A 17,945-nucleotide genomic window follows, 5' to 3' on the forward strand; every position below is an offset into this window, starting at 1 on the left:
GTTCCTTTGGTTATATGTTAGAAAACAAGGCTTAAATAAAGCTCAATAAAAACAACTGTTTAGTTTAAAAAACACACTTGTTGAAGAACTCAACTACTGCAGACCTAATCAGAAATACAAAGACAGAAAGTGTGTACTGTTACTTGATAATGTGTCAGATACAAGCAGGAAGTCGAGGAACAGACAGATTACAGATTGGTGGGGGGAGATGTCTCGTCTGTATCCTGTATTTGGCTGCCATTGCACTGAAACTGAAACATTGTCTGATCTGACAGAAAGCTGGATCTTAGATTTCCATAAATGACAGCTTCAACATCAGTTAAACAGCACGAAAATACCACAGCATATCCTGGCACACTAAGTCAAAATAAAATCACTTAAGGTGGACTTAAGTACACAATGCAAAGCAGATAGCAGCTGATGTCACCCTTATTTACATGGTTTCTCACCAAGCCAGTGTATAAATATCTGCTTAGCGGCCTAAAGTTTTTGAGGACAATGCTCCCAGCAGCAGGGGAGAGAGGTTGGTGTTCAAAATCCATATGATAGATATGAAGAAGTGATATTTCTGTTGGGAGCATGGGGTCCTCTTATTCCTGAGTTTGTCTCACCACAAACCAACACATGCTGTGCAACAGGTAGGCTTGAGCCGTAATGCCAAAATGTGTGCTCGTCGCTTTAATTAAGTCACTGTAGATATAAAATACAAATCAGTCCAAAGATCAAGTTTGATCAGCTCTTCTACAAGCCACAAGAACGAAACAAACTCACACATGTACACAGAAGAAAAAGATATTGGAGACAATAACATACCCTTTATAACTTGAAAGTCAACATTAGGCTTTTTTTTTCTACTAAGGGCTTCAGAACACAAATGTGACAATCTGTCTTTTTTGTGTCAAAGCAAAGAGCTACATTGAAAACAAAAAAGGCTATTTACATGATTCTCTCATGACACTCGGCCTAATTTCCCAAAATTCTATGCAGCTTAAAGGCCTCGTCTAACCAAGCTTTCAAAACAGAGAAACATTCTGAGAAAAAAAATCAATGCAGTCCAATGACATTGGATTAGCTCGCGGAGGTGAAGTAAATTAATTCAAGTCGGGGTGCAGTTTTGATAAACTTCACCCCATCGATTGAACCCAATAGCAAGTCATTCTGAGAGGACAGAGCTCTGCTGTGTTGCTCACTTTTGTGGACCGTTATGAGTCAGTTCATGGTACAATCAATCTTTGGTCACCTGTTAGCGGCTGAGCTGTTGAATTTCTGTCTCCTGTTGCTGATATATGCGTGAGGTTTTCTTTCTAGTATAGATTTGCTGGAATCCAGAAACATGACACGATAATCATCTTTTTTCCCCCCCAGCACTTTACTTTCACAAACACACTGTAGACTGGACTTAACATTTTCCAACAGCCTGAGAAAATGCTTAAATGACCCAGAATACTTTGACTTTGTGCAAAGCATGAACTGAGCTATCTCAAGTGTAGCTATTAAGAGGCATGAGTGAGAAAATTATTGATTCACTTTTTGTATGTGAAAAAGAATAGCTCAGTGGGAGTGGAAAGTTCTGCAGGTAATCTACTAAAAAGGTCAATGATTAGTCTTGCGTCAGAAACTGTCGTCTTAAAGGCTGACGCAGCCCAAGACTGCTTTATTACTTTACTACAACCAGCTCTGCCTCACAAACCTAAAATATGTGTTTAACAGCCCATGTGCAGGATGTGTAGCACAACACAAAACATTATTAACTGTCAAATCCCAACTGACTTGCAAACCCAGGCCGGTACTGTGACCGTGCAATGTGTTGTTCTGTATAAGGGTCTGCAGGTATTTATTAAAGTCAAAGGAAAGAATCTGACTCACAGCCACCTGTGGGCAACAGCTTATGCACAATCCTGGAACACCTCCAACACCTTTGTCACAGTTACAGTGACATTTTGACAAACATTACAGTTTTTTCTTAAAATAGTTTTGGGACAGAACTTAAAAAATAGACAAAATGTATGAAGTCGATTTGTGATGTTACAGAGCTCAGGGTGTATTTTTTGAGTTTGTTTATTTTTTGAGCTCACTATGACCTGCTGCCTATTTGATGAAACATGATGAAAAAACCTACAAACAGCTGTGCACACTGCAAAAAAAACTAACCTTGCTACCAGCTATACAGCCATGGCTTGTATACATCTTGTAATTCTCTCCTTGCCGCCGATGCTCTGCGGTATGTTCTGCTTTGTTATATCAAAATACACTAAATATGTGGGGCTTGGCTCGAACTGTTCAGCATGAGCAGCTGACAGGGCAGATCCAAAGATTTGTCACAGCCATATACCCGAACCAATTACATGCTCATTCTGATAACGTCTCCCCTTGGCATTCCACATAAATTAATGCTCCTTGCGACAACTATCGCAGCCAGGTGCAATATAAGGCATGCTCTTTTCGGTGTTAAATAACGGCACAGTGTGCAGCAAATTACCTGTCGCAAGCCTTAGAAAACCACATTTATATGATTAAGTTAAATACTTTCCTCCCCACATTTGGAATCCTGGAAATGGAACACTTACAAATACATAGCAGCTGTGTCAGTGCCTTACAAATCACAAAAATGTCACAGTACTCATTTAGTAAACTTCACCAGCAGTTTTTTAAAAAACCAAAACAGGGTTATGAACTGTACATGAGTCTGTTTTCTCTGTGGACACATTAGCAGGACGCATGTCTGGGTGTCTCTGAACGACAGTCCCAAAACTGTCCACATCGCTGTCCTGACTTGTATGTGACTTACTCTCCATTTGGTCTCTCAGCTGTGCATTTTGGTTTCCCAGCTGAGTGACCCAGGCTCAAAATTCTGTTAAATCACATATATCCAATCCTTAATTTGTGCTAACACATCTGCCACAGCCGTCCAGTCACCCTCGTGTAAGTAGGTCAGAAAAAAAAGATTTTCAAACATTCTTGCTGGTCCTAAATTCAAAACTTCTTTTACTCTCACATTTTACTTTGAGACTCTTACTGCCAGTGCTTTTGGGAAACCAGGCCTGCAGCAATAGTTCTTGAATCTTCAAGTAAAGTTGTACAACAAGAGACACAAGCACCCTCAGCGTTAGGCAGAGGAAAAGAATTGGCAAGAGTTTTTTAGGTTTTTTTTTTTTTTAAAAGGAGACATAAAACGACATTATTAATGCACTTGCAGCATCAATCTCGAGAGATGTGTCTTTCTCATAGCGCGGAATTAGGTACATTTTAAAATCCTGTTTTAAAATTCAAATGCGAGTTAGATTGCAGAGTTTATGAGCCCAGTGCAGTAAGAACATGAAGCGTTAAATTCCTTCGTTAAATTCTCCGGGTAGTAGTGACCAAGTGTGCTCCCATAGTTTAAGCAATGACTGACATATACATGGTCGGTGTTCAAGACAAAGAGGAGTCCATGTTCCCTTTTTGGGGGTGAGCATCATGCAAACTGCAGCAGGATAGATGAGAAAGAAGCAAAGCACCCTCTCTCCTGTTAATGTAGTCTTAAGAAGCAGTGTTTTAGGCCATGAAAAATAGGAAAGGGAATTGTGAAGCCTTGCATCCATTCAGAGTGCTTGAACTAAATAGGTGAGTATAGTTTTTGTTCTTTGTTTTCACATTTGTTTTGTTTGGGGGCAGAGATGTAGCAATGGCCGCTTTCATTTTGGATCACCCCTCTTCAATTAGGCTCAACCTTACCTTCTCCCTGACACAAACTGCACCCCCCCCGCCCCACGCCCCTGAAAAAGAAAGGAACAATAAGAAGAGCGATTACGTTGAGATGACAACTCCTTTCGACAACGGTTCTCTGTTGAGGTACGTGGCCCAGTAGACGAGGTTGAAGGTTCCGAAGAGGACAGGGAACACTATCCGCGACATCTTGTCGATCTTGCTGACGCTGTTGTAGGTCTTCTTGGGGTCCATCGTCTTGGTCTCAGCAGAACGCAGGTGTACCGACGTCGTGTTGGAGATGGTGGAGATGGACGTGTCCTTGGTGAGGTTGGGGGTGTAGTTGACACCTGCCGAACACACGTTGTTGGGCTTCTTGGACAGAACCATCGGGTCTCGTTTCTACGGCAGGACAGAGCACGTTGAGTAGAACGTTAGTTACAAGCCTCATTTTGCTCTACTGTTATCAGTTTTCTTTTTTTTTCTGGCTTAAGAAGAATCTGTGTGTTTTGTTCTGTCTGGAGTGATTAGTGACCTTACTGAGGTGAAATATTTCTGGCAGAACATTCTGGTAAAATGTGGGCTGCTGGGTTATTGAATTTCAATCAGTTAGCAGCATGATTTCCACTGGTGTTCTGTCAGTTTGAGTTTTATTTATGATGACTGCACTGTGTATATATGTTTTAGCGCAGCTGTTAACAGATGCCTGGCGGTTGTCCTAGACATCACTGGGATTATTAAACCAAGCAGAATGTATAGTAATCCATGCTGTGAAGTGACTTTCAATATCCTGATGACTCACAGTGCATTTATGTATTTAACTTTTTTTTTTTATACGCTTATACTGAAGTTCACTTGCTTCAGTGTCACGTAAATGTAACACTGCTCTAATATCTGTTTGCTAACGGTGTAGCTAAAGGCAGAAAATGATTAGTCTGGCATAAAGGCCTTTACACACCGGATGTGATGTTGCTGGACGAAATTGCGGCATTTATTTTTTTGAACCAAGCTTGCTTTCTCTGATCCAAAAGCAGAAATCTGACCAATCAGACTATGTTTGGCACACCAGTACTGAACATACAATCAGCTCTCTGTAATTATTTCTTTGCCTCAGATGTGGTCTCAACTCTGCCAACAACAGCTCAAACTGCTCCACTGTCATCCCGAGATATGTATGAAAGTGGTCGTGATACAGCTTCAACTCCTGGATCAAACCATGAAATTCTTCCTGGTGTTGCCTGATGAGAATTAGAGGAACCCAGACTCTCAGTTTCATTCTTTTCTTGTTCAGAAACATCAGGAACAGCTTATCATTGCTTAATAATGATATAATTTTTTTCACAGTGCGTGTGAAATGTGTTCTGCCTGTTTATATAATACACAACAAGTTTGGATCCAAAGAATTTGGAATTTCACTTTGGTGTTTTTTGCAGTGTGTTCGGTGTGTAATGACCTTAAGACTGTTTAAAACCCTATAGTATAGTAGAGTAAGCAGTACTGTTTCTCAGATAAGGCCTAGACGCCTAGAGTAGAGTCACTGAATTTCTTCTGGATTTTTTTTATGGTATCATCTGACAAATAATCAAATAAATAACTGTGCTTCAGTTTTTTTGTCAGTGAAATTCAGTATGCACTCCACACTCATCCAAATATGATCGCTTTTGGTTTTAACAAATAACAACATGGAAATGACATAATGCTAAAACTGTCTATTGTCTGCTCACATTCCTCTGATTTCAAATAAAATTTTCTCTTTCATTGTAGGTTTGATTTTTTTTTCTTCTGTGCTTGCTTGCTTTCCCTGGTAACCCTGTGTTGAACCTCGTAACATTATCCATTATGGTTAGCTTCAAGGAATTCCATTAAGGACCCAAAATGTCCACAAGACAACCCTGATACATATCACCATAACACAGTGGGAAAGCCTCAAGTCTAAGGCAAAACCCTACAATCAGATGACAACCTATGAGCAAGCACTTGGCGACAGTGGGAAGGAAAAACTCCCTTTTAACAGGAAGAAACCTCCAGCAGAGCCAGCCAGATGGGCAGCCATGTGCTGTGACAGGTTTGGGGGGCCAGGAGGAAGAAAAAGTTTAGATAACCATTTGCCCCAGTCAGATAACAAAACATATTGTTATTTCCCATAATCAATCATTTTCAACACTTCCTTTGTTTCTTGTGGAATATGATAATAACTTAGCTAATGTTTCAAATACACTGCCACACTTCTAGGCCCTGCAACCAACTGCTAATATTTCATAACCACAGGTCATAGCCAAGTTTGCGTTTTTGGTATTTCTGGATGATCATAGAATAAACTCTTAAATGTGTATCAAAGGACCCACAAATTGTACCTTAGGGTGTTGTGCTTCCATAGCCTTCTTGCCATCCCAAGCCCAGCTCCTCTTGGTGAAGTAGTTCACTGTTGCGAACTCAATGAGGGCAGAAAAGACAAAAGCATAGCAGACGGCAATGAACCAGTCCATGGCTGTAGCATAGGCCACTTTGGGGAGCGAGTTCCTCGCACTGATGCTAAGGGTGGTCATGGTCAGCACAGTGGTCACCCCTGGGTGCAAACAAAGTTAAACATGACGATTTTAAATTTAGTTTTTATGAGCCGGCTGGAAACAAACGACAGACTGGCCTCACTCAGCGAAGGTGGGCACTTTAATAACTCCTAACTGTCAGCTTGTGCAGTGCTGCTGCTCAGTGAGCGACTGTTATTATTCTCCCTGGTATGAATGCGCATGACGGAAATATTACCCAGTTAAATAAAAAGTTTTTTACTTTTTAAATTTTTTTTTAAAAGGATTAGTACGTAAGCAGCTTCACTCACCAAAAACAGTTCTGGCAGGAACTGACTCTCTGTTCAGCCAAAATGACACCTGGGACAGGATTACAGTCATGAAACATGGCATATACGTCTGGATGACAAAATATCCAATCTTCCTCTTCAGGAAGAAATGGGCCATCATCACTGTATACTGTCCTGAGGGGAAAGAAGCAAATAAAAAGGATATAAGGTTAGATAAGGACAACAAACAACAGCGTCCTAATAACAGAAATATCTACTTAAAGATGCGCTTTGAGAATAGAGGAATTATTAATGTGCGACTTGACCTCCTTACTGAACAAAAGATGTTTAGTCTACCGCATTGGGCATGTCTTTATTTTAGAACAAACTACCAGCAGTGTGATTAAAAAACAAGTAAAATGGCTGCAATGGTGCTCAGTCACTGGATAAAAGGAATGAAAAGTGTCATTTGAGAAGCAGTAATAAGCTCAGCTAACACATCTCCCCTTCTTTTCACTATTCTACCATTAGACTAATGAAATAATCAGAGGTGTTAGAGACTGGTGAAAAGGTGTAAAGAGAACATTTCAGTTAAACATAACAGCAAAATGAACCTGACTTCAGGTCTGTTATTAAAAGGAAAAATTAGCGTAAGCAGTGTTAATTACTGAGAGAACACGAGAATAGATTATTATGCAGTTAATGTCTGGGTTCGACAGTGGGCCGTGACAGTGGGAGGTAAAAGTGTGTTGAGAGGTGGGAAGTGGGAGGACAGAATACTCTGTTAAACAACAGAAGATTGCATTTGAGGGTTTTAAAAAAAATCCCCATTGCCAGCAGCAGTTTGTGACTGCAGGCGCTGGTAAACTATGAAAAATCTAATGACTGTATTCCACACACTGGGGCACACGTACACAAGCCGCTCTCTCTCTCCCTCACACACACACACACACACACACACACACACACACACACACACACACACACACACACACACACACACAGTAATACATGAGGCTTTCTCCAAGCAAAATCGGATTTTTGAACCTCCCTAATCCCTGGTTACAATCTGCATCCTGCCATCAGTGAGCGCAAAGAGAGGGAGTTGAAAGCGGGGGGGGGTTGAGGGGGGTGCTGAGGCTTCCTGTCTTGGGATCCATTGCTGAGCTCCAAACCCCGCCCCTTTCCACCCTGCCAATCCAGGCTCTGACACACGTAGACACAGTCAAACACACATGAAGCATGATCTCTAGCTGTTGACACACACCTCAGCGCACGCTCTAAGCCACGGAGACGGACACTCATTGCTGCTAATCACTGGTGGGATGGAGGGGGGATAGCCGTGTAGATATATCTGCATACCTCTTTTTTTACTTTTTATGTTGTTTTTCTTTCTTTCTTTTTATTTTTCTGGTACCTCCAACGCTCTTCATGGAACTGACTGGCTTGGGGAGGACAGAAAAAGCAATTCAGAAAGTGCGCTGAACTCATCAGCTGACATCAGCTTAAAACCGGGGGAAATTTCTCTATTTTGCAGCTGCCCTGTGCTGAGGGCGAACGGCCGCTACGCACAGTTATCAACGTCACTGTCACTGCCATGCCTCGATCTGGAGTTCCCCAGCATGCTTAGTTCTCTCTTCTACCTCATCGCTCGGGCCCTCTGATGCCTTCATGACTCCAGGCCACCTGGTTCACAACTACCCTGTCCACTTCTACACCTGCTGGAATCATCCAGACACATCCCTTGCAAAGGGTTACCTTTGCACTTGATGCATGGATCCTGAAAGGACCGGGGGCAAAGGAAAGAGGAAGAACATGCTCCTCTGGTGGATTTTACTTTTCTCGCAAGGATCTGTATTTCACAGTGTTCGTGGGGAACTCCCTTTTGTGTCAAGCAACAATGCAGCCATGCTGGTAAACTGGTGAGTTGGAGGGAAACTGTTTTGCCCTGTTTTGCCAAAGCTGTGTGCACGGCATTTAAAATGATTTATTATTCTCTGGAAAGTGTCCTTCTAGATCATTTAACTTCTTAACACCCGGTAAGTCAGTGTCAATGCATCGAGTGTCATGGTTAGACATAAGGGGAGGGGTAGTGGTAGTGTTTTTATAGTACCTTAAAAGAAAAGTATTAAGACACAAACTAAAAAAACTGTTCATTAGATATTTGCTAGACATTAAGGCTAACACCAAGGCCATTCCTGAACTCAAATGGGTTACTGGTGACCAGGTGGGTCTTCAGAGGTTCACAGGATATGGCGTTTTGTCCCAACACTGACGTCGCAAAGGTTCCTGACAAGCCCCGAGGTCCCTGCAAACTGTAGACGTAACTGCTGCTAGAGTAAGCCTTATCTGCTTTTAGAGTCAGGGAGTTATTTAAGGAAAGTATCTGAGACGGAAGAAGCCGTGACCCTAAAGATGTCAGGTCTTTAAAGAAAAACTCCCTCACTTATCTCCACTTTCACATCCTCAAGGGGGAGTGCCTAAGATTAGTGTTCTAATTAAAGTCAAACACCATCCAGCATCTGACACTACAGAAAACTTCATGAACACTGTTCATTAGCAACTTTTAGCTACTCCCGTATTCATAAGGGGTCACAACAGGTAGCGCCACAGACTTGCTTTCGCAGATCTGTACACCGGATATCCTTCCTGACACAACCGAGAGACGCGTTTCCTCTCAGACTCAAACCAGGGATCTCTGGCTTGCTAGGCAAATGTATAAATCACTGTATTATGGAGCCACTCATTATCAATGTTCATTGTCAATAAATAGCTAATATTACTAAATGTAAATGCTTAGCGACCACCAGGTGGTCCCATCTAGAGTTATGGTTAGAGATTAAATTTGTTAAAGTTTTTTCCTGTCCAGAAAGGCCCAGTTGAAAAGCTTTTAACTGAAAAACTAATGCCAAAATGTATTCTTTGCTGAAAATGTGTCCTTTTGCTTGTGGCTAAAAAAAACCAAACCCTAACCCTAGGTGGACATGGTGAATGAGGTTAATCTTAAATCTCAAACTGTAACCCTGCATACAGTTAGACATAAAGGTTTTGACAGATGCAATGTTACAGGTTAGGACTGCATCTAAAAAATTATTAACTAACAAGACTGAAATGTTTTCCTCCACTACTACTCTACATACTAACATGCTGGACCAAAGCAGTTCAGTTGAGGCAATCAGATTTCCTTGTATTACTGTGGTCTTCAAACTTTTAGGACCATGTAACAGAACAACTGCTATATATATTTAAGAAAAGAAAGTTTGAGAAAGTAGAAAGTAGAACCTTTAATTCCCATCGGTCACTGCACCCTCAGTAACACCTGTCCACTGCATTCAATATTTCATTTAACACACTGGGAAAAAGTGCCAGATCAAAAACCAGAGCTCAGATCTGGCACATCTTAAAGTGTCATATTTGGTCTGTCGAAGTTATTAGTGAGAGAGTCAAAGATATAAACAGTAAATTAACCTTCTGGGCTGAATGTGACCCCAGAGCTCAAGCTCATCAGCAATCTCCACCACTGATTTGGGCAGTTTCCAGACAGAAGCTTTGAGCTGCATGAATGATTTACCGCCTTTGGTCCTGGAGATAAATGGAATTCTCGGATAATGTTTAGCTTTTTGTGGTAGCAGGCACGACACCAGATGGTGGCTCGATGATTTGGGTAATATCATTAGTACTATCAAATACAACATATGAACATACATACTGTATCATAGTTATTATACTTAGAGTATATATTGTTTATATCTGATCACCCATACGAGAAGGAATCAGTTGGATTAATTTATGCTCCAAAGGGTTGGATGATGCCACATTCTTACAGCTTCATTTGACAATAAATTAAAAAATTTTAGATAGTGTGATATTTTGGTTTGCTCTGACTTTTTGCACACCCATGTGCTCCAGTGGATGAAGGCAATGCTCACTGCAAAGCCAATGTGGACTGAAGCCACATGGTCTACATCCAGCCTCAGCCCTCTATATGTTAGTTTGGGGGCTGGGTGGCTATATTTTAGGACACTTTTTGTGCAAGTACAATCAATTTGTTTATATTTGTCCAAAAACTCAAATCACTTGTACCTGCTTTAGGGTTTTCTGTGTGGTGTTAGTGGCAGAAATATGCAACTAAGCAAACAAAAAATGATCCAAATGGAGATGCTTTAAACAAATTTTAATAGTTTGAAGTATAACATTTACTACTTTTTGAAAATCACATAATTTAGCGTGTGGCTAAACCTACACTAAACTCTAAGTCAAAAACAGGTTGCTAGTGACCTGGTGGATATTAACAGGTTAAGCACATAACTCGGTAATTAGCTCTAAATGTAAACACAGGTTTGTAAAGATCAGTGAAATAGCTTCAATGTACAGTGGATGAATTTCTCACCATTTTTTTCCTTTTACTGTAACTACATTACTGTGTCTTTAAACCATGTTTCTAGAATCAACTAGTCAACCAAATTTTTTTCAGTATAGCAGTTAGAGACGACACTTATGTAACTCTTGGGGGTTTCCTTCATTACTGTACTGTACAGGATGCGTGTCAACTCGGGAAGTATAAAGCTGTACAGGTGGCTCGATGTTGACACAAAAAAAGTATTCACATTTGCAAGAAGCCACCACTCTTCACGTCCACCTGTCATAGGGTTAGAACTGGGTTTGTTTTAACCAAATGCTAAGCTGTTGAAATTTTAGGATCTTACCTTTCAAATTAAGTGTCATCTACACGTTTGGGCTAAAATTGACCCTCAACCTAGTAGATCCTAGAAATAAACATGCAGTTACTCTGTGAGCTACTAGCTTCTACCATTAACTAGCACATTAATTAACATGTCAAACCATTCAGTCTCATAACCTACTAGCCAGGCAGCCATCAGTCCTTTAACCAACAAGAGCTTTAGCCTTTCACTTAAACCACTGAGTCACCAAGCAAATGTTTAAAGAGCTGTGGTACGCAAATAGAAAAAGGAGGGGAAATCCACACTTTTAATAACGGTTCTACTAGAAACTAGAGGAAAGTGTATTACAGTTTGGTTTTACATAAGAGTATTAAGCAGATGACTTTCAACACCCACACCGCACCCTACCAGCCCCACGTGTCAAAGTGAGGTCGTCCAATCCCAACATGCACAAAGGCCACACACAAACACACACACTTTTTTTTTTTATTCTAGCTTGGCGAGGACCTAAACTGTTATTATTATGATTATTTTTTCACTTAAACCGTTTCCTGTATAATCACCTTAAAGTAAAACGTCTCCTGTAAAAGCAACCCGGTTTAACGCTTCACCTTAAAGCCTAAAATCTTTAAAGTCCTAACCCCCACAATAAAGAAGTAACTTCTGGTCCTCGAGCTTACTGTCACAATCACCCTGCTGTGTGACTGTCACAGTGACGACATTTGATACAAAGATAAATATACAAATGCACACACCGGCAAACACACAGACACACCCAGCCAATCCCTCACTGATCTGTGATGTCATCTTCTTATGCAAAAGCTGATGGGTGGTTGGATGGGGGATTAACCCTAGGACTCAGGTCTCTCTCAATTTGTGTGTGTGCATGTGCGCGCATGCTTCTATGTGTGTGCGTGTGTGCAGGGATAAGTGTTGTTTGACAGGGCTGTCCGAGCCTGTAGACAGCTGGTTGTGAGAGGGATAGGCTACTCTCCACTAGCCTCCACTCATTGACTCTGATCTCCTGATAATGTTTCCCACATTTCCTCTCCACCTCGCAGCACATCCATTTCTCCCCACAGTGTTTATCTTCCCTAATCTAGAATTAGTTACATCACCTTATTTGCTATTACACGTACTGTGCAACATAATTCACCTCAGTGCTAATGAAAAATACACAATGCAATGCTTGCACTATGTTCTGATTGAGGTTTCTTTATTTAATGAAAATAATAAATAAATAACAATTCTTAAGATTTTTTTATAACTTAAAAAAAGTTTTGAACAGTGGCACAGTTTTCATCATTTTTGTACACAACACAACGTATTTGAAGTTGAACAATCAAAGTTAAATTAACCCAAAGTTGAATTTAACCTCTTAAATCCAGATGTTAAGGGGTTAAGAAAAAATATAGACTTGACTAATGAACAATTACATTCTTATGTACCGTCCCTTTTTTTAGAGAATTAAATGTAGTGCAACAATTTAACATAATAGTAATAAAATCTTTTTTAAACTTTGTCAGTGATCCTTTGATGATGACTTCCTGAAGTCTGGAACCCGTGGCCAATCAGCAGAGAAAAGGTTTCCTGCTGAGGCTTTTACTGTAGCAGTGTTTAGTTGCTGCGTGCACAATAGTCCACCTTTTTTTATATATTTTTCAAAATCTCCTGGGGTACTTTTGTCAGCATGGTCTGGCTCATTGTTCATCTGTTCTCTGAGATGCCACCCAGTTAAGCTGACTGCACGTCGCTCAGTGTGTACAAGCACTGCTCAGTACACTTTTGTTTTGTCAAAGCACCAACAAACACCTGTGACCTAGTGTCATAGGAAGCTATGTGTCACGGTCCTGGGTCGGTTCGACCCAGCATTTTGAGTTTCTTATGTTTTGGTTTATTTTCTGCATTATGGATTGTTCCTTATCCTCTGGTGCTGCGATTGTGATTATGAATATGTCTTATTCTTGGTGAGGGATTAATTCTTATGTGTATGGCTATTCTCGGGATTATTAGTTATATGCTGTTTCTTTGTGATACTGTTTTGATTATAATTATGTTCTGATTCTGTAGCACGATGATGATGGTGGTTATTGTTTCTGGTTAGGCTTTGTTATCTTGCCCTCATGTTTAGTTTTGCTGGTGCTTAGTCTTCTCTGCCCGTATGTCCCTCTGTCTGTCCATGGTGTCTTGTCTGGTCCTGTGCCTGTTAGTTTCCTGCTTTATTCTGAAGGTCCTTGTCTTACGTGAGTATGTTCAGTTTACGTTTCCCCTGCCTCGTCAGTTGTGATTTTCCCCAGGTGTGTTTCCCTCCTGTCTCTCATCCCTTGATTACTGCCTCAGTGTATTTAAGCCCTGTGTTTTCCTGTGCTCACTGTCGTGTCGTTAATGTCTCTTCAACCCTCTTGCTGTGTGGATCTCCCGGTGTCTCCCTGTGAGTTTTAGTTCATTGTTTCCCAGTTTAGCTTAGTTTACTTTGTATGCTCGTTTCTCTGTGTCCAGCCAATAAAGCTGTGATTTTGAGTTCATCCCCTGAGTCTGTGAGTCTGCACTTTGAGTCCTCATCTCCTGCCTGCCACACAGCGTTTCATGACACTATGTGTATCCCTGCATCAAATTGTCTCTACTTTATTCAGACTACGAGTCATTTTAGATCTTTTTTCCTTTTATTTCTTCCCAGCTCTGCTGTATTTTCATCTGTCCAACAAGCTAGTGTGGCTAGCTAAACATAAATGTTTTGCGTCTTGCAATCAATGCAGTGACTTCCACACTTGGTGCATCCTGTGGAGGGTTTTTTGTCTTTCCCGTGGAAATGATCCTGCTGACATCCACCACTTTTGTCTTTTATGGATTTAAGGACCTATTTCTGTTGACGAACTCTCCAATGCTTTCTTTTTTCTCAGCAAGAGCCGAACTGCTGATTTGACGAGTTTCTGCTCCCTTTCAGATATGTTTGTTTTCCAGTCTAAGGATAGAATATTCCCTTTGCCTTAAGAGGTCCTTCAACCTTTGCTTCAGTTCACAGAAACAACTTCCAAATGCAAATGCCACAGTTGGAATCATCTCTGGACCTTTAACCTGCTTAACTTATGAAAAAATACAGAAATAAGACAGAGTCGACTCCCCAATAATATTTTAGCTCCAGAAAATAGGGCAGTTTGTATATAAATACAGCTGAGCAATATTTTTGTCCGAATCCTTAAATTAAAGCTGAAAGTCAGCATTTCAGTTGCATCCGTTTCATTTCAAATCCGCTCTGATGGTAAACAAATACAGGGAGTGCAGAATTATTAGGCAAATGAGTATTTTGTCCACATCATCCTCTTCATGCATGTTGTCTTACTCCAAGCTGTATAGGCTCGAAAGCCTACTACCAATTAAGCATATTAGGTGATGTGCATCTCTGTAATGAGAAGGGGTGTGGTCTAATGACATCAACACCCTATATCAGGTGTGCATAATTATTAGGCAACTTCCTTTCCTTTGGCAAAATGGGTCAAAAGAAGGACTTGACAGGCTCAGAAAAGTCAAAAATAGTGAGATATCTTGCAGAGGGATGCAGCAGTCTTAAAATTGCAAAGCTTCTGAAGCGTGATCATCGAACAATCAAGCGTTTCATTCAAAATAGTCAACAGGGTCGCAAGAAGCGTGTGGAAAACCAAGGCGCAAAATAACTGCCCATGAACTGAGAAAAGTCAAGCGTGCAGCTGCCAAGATGCCACTTGCCACCAGTTTGGCCATATTTCAGAGCTGCAACATCACTGGAGTGCCCAAAAGCACAAGGTGTGCAATACTCAGAGACATGGCCAAGGTAAGAAAGGCTGAAAGACGACCACCACTGAACAAGACACACAAGCTGAAACGTCAAGACTGGGCCAAGAAATATCTCAAGACTGATTTTTCTAAGGTTTTATGGACTGATGAAATGAGAGTGAGTCTTGATGGGCCAGATGGATGGGCCCGTGGCTGGATTGGTAAAGGGCAGAGAACTCCAGTCCGACTCGGACGCCAGCAAGGTGGAGGTGGAGTACTGGTTTGGGCTGGTATCATCAAAGATGAGCTTGTGGGGCCTTTTCGGGTTGAGGATGGAGTCAAGCTCAACTCCCAGTCCTACTGCCAGTTTCTGGAAGACACCTTCTTCAAGCAGTGGTACAGGAAGAAGTCTGCATCCTTCAAGAAAAACATGATTTTCATGCAGGACAATGCTCCATCACACGCGCGTCCAAGTACTCCACAGCGTGGCTGGCAAGAAAGGGTATAAAAGAAGAAAAACTAATGACATGGCCTCCTTGTTCACCTGATCTTAACCCCATTGAGAACCTGTGGTCCATCATCAGATGTGAGATTTACAAGGAGGGAAAACAGTACACCTCTCTGAACAGTGTCTGGGAGGCTGTGGTTGCTGCTGCACGCAATGTTGATGGTGAACAGATCAAAACACTGACAGAATCCATGGATGGCAGGCTTTTGAGTGTCCTTGCAAAGAAAGGTGGCTATATTGGTCGCTGATTTGTTTTTGTTTTGTTTTTGAATGTCAGAAATGTATATTTGTGAATGTGGAGATGTTATATTGGTTTCACTGGTAAAAATAAATAATTGAAATGGGTATATATTTGTTTTTTGTTAAGTTGCCTAATAATTATGCACAGTAATAGTCACCTGCACACACAGATATCCCCCTAAAATAGCTAAAACTAAAAACAAACTAAAAACTATTTCCAAAAACATTCAGCTTTGATATTAATGAGTTTTTTGGGTTCATTGAGAACATGGTTGTTGTTCAATAATAAAATTATTCCTCAAAAATACAACTTGCCTAATAATTCTGCACTCCCTGTATACTGACTGTCCAAAGGTCTCTTCACCTGTAAAAAAGAGCTGACTCAGAATTATTACTTAAATAACGGATAGTGCAAGTAGTTTATAACATCATATGGTTTTAATTGTTTTTGTACAGTAGTTGAGGTTTATGGACAAAGAGTGAATCCCGATAAAATGCTACAGAATAACAACTGCAAGACGTGAATATGTGGATCAGTTTACAGTGCCTCCACCTTTTAATGAAAATATCAGCATCAGGTGTAGATAATGTATCAGATTATACGCTACTGTGCATAAGTCTTCTGCTACCCATCATTTCTTTATATTTTCCTTCAAATGAACCAGACTTTCTTGTATTTCTAAAGTGTTCTTGAATGATAGTTTGAACACTCTCCTCTTTCACTCGTTTTAAGGTCGGTCCTTGTACCTGATCATTCGCAGAGGAAACATTTTTTGTTCAAACCACTGACCTATATGTCATTCAAGCATAAAAAAACAACTAACACAAATAGAAACAGACAGCTTATCAATGAACTCATTTTAAATGGTATGTTTGGGCTCTTTGTAAAAAGATGCTTTTCAAACACAATGTGTTTGAAAATGCCAAATGTTACATCATGTACACTTGTACACTTTGAGGAAACTAGACAAGCGTAGGACAAAAGAAGATGAACAGGAGATGAACAGGAGTGCTCACATGGAAATTGGCCCATTTGCTGTTTGCCAGTATCAAGGATAGCCTCAAGCCATTTTTGAAGAAAAGAAGGGCCAAACTGGACCGAAAATTAGTTCTTACGTTGTGATGAATCCAAGTAAATTTAAAGGTTTCAGTTGAACTTGTAATTATTATGTGTAATCAACATAACAGTGTAAGTGTGAGTGTCTACAGTCATCGGTAAAACACACTGGACAAAAAAGCCCGAACAAAAAGCAGCCACTTGCTCCGAAGCAAGCGATATTGGGGATCTTCTCAATGATAGAATTATGAGCCCAGCAAAGTATTGTCAGATTTTCATCGACCAAACAATGCATTTAAAAAGCATCTGATTGGCAACAGCTTCAATAAACACACAATGGAACATGATCGGTCATGGATTGGCCTCCCCAGAGCCCCTATCTTAACATTACTGAAGCAGAGTGGCATCATCATGACAGACAACAAACCAAAAACAGCCAACATCCAAAGATAAGCTTTGAATGTCCTTAAAGAGACCTATTCTTGAAGACTACTTAAAAAAAGCTAGCTTAAAATAGTTCGGGCTATGTTGAAGAATAAAGTTGCTCATACCAAATATTTGAGATTTTCAACTTGTTGTTTTATGCATACTCTGTTTTTGCCTGTATTTTCATTTATCTTTGCTAATATTTCAGTAAATCACTCTACTTATTTTCCCATTTTCCTGCCAAAAAATACATTTTATAGGTTGTTCCAAACAACCTAGTTCATAGGTACAGATTCGATGCCACTGAATATTTACAGTTCTGTTGTGATGCTAGCTGAAGCAATGAAGCTAACATTAGCTTGTCATTTTATTCCACAGTTATGATCAAGAAATAAAGTTCCCATATTAAATGTGGACATGTAGACAATGTTGTAATACTAGGTTTGTATGAATACAATCTTCCAGTACAATAACTGGAGTACAATAACAAGTACTCGAGTTATAAATAGTAACTGCTAGCTTGCGTAGCTAAACTGCATTAACACCAGCAACATATGTAAGTATCCTTATATGCCTACACAAATGGGCTAAACTAAGTTAAACTAAACTATTGGTTAAACTAAGCTTTACAAAACTCCTGTAATTTGTAGCACGATCAAGTAGGCAGTGTTGGATTTGTTGTGTGTGTTAATAATCAGAAAATTATTAAATATTTCTATCCTTATTCATGAGCGGTGTAGTGTTTGTCCTGTTGACAGCTTGTATTTGTGTTCGACGGTGATAGCTTAGTCATCCTATTTTTGT

General features: G+C 40.3%; 1 protein-coding gene across 1 annotated transcript in view; it reads right to left on the reverse strand.

Moving 5' to 3' along the window:
• Positions 1–3,745: 3,745 nt before the first annotated feature.
• LOC116321511 (gamma-aminobutyric acid receptor subunit alpha-5-like) overlaps positions 3,746–17,945 on the reverse strand; it is a 34,276-nt gene continuing 20,076 nt past the window's right edge. The window contains exons 8-10 of the mRNA XM_039607118.1: positions 6,521–6,673; positions 6,039–6,250; positions 3,746–4,086 (exon numbers count right to left, since the gene is read on the reverse strand). Of these exons, the coding sequence (XP_039463052.1) occupies positions 3,787–4,086; positions 6,039–6,250; positions 6,521–6,673 (665 nt within the window). The 3' untranslated portion in view covers positions 3,746–3,786. The remainder of the gene's footprint in view (positions 4,087–6,038; positions 6,251–6,520; positions 6,674–17,945) is intronic.

The sequence above is a fragment of the Oreochromis aureus genome, linkage group 23, assembly GCF_013358895.1.
Source record: "Oreochromis aureus strain Israel breed Guangdong linkage group 23, ZZ_aureus, whole genome shotgun sequence".
Taxonomy (NCBI): domain Eukaryota; kingdom Metazoa; phylum Chordata; class Actinopteri; order Cichliformes; family Cichlidae; genus Oreochromis; species Oreochromis aureus.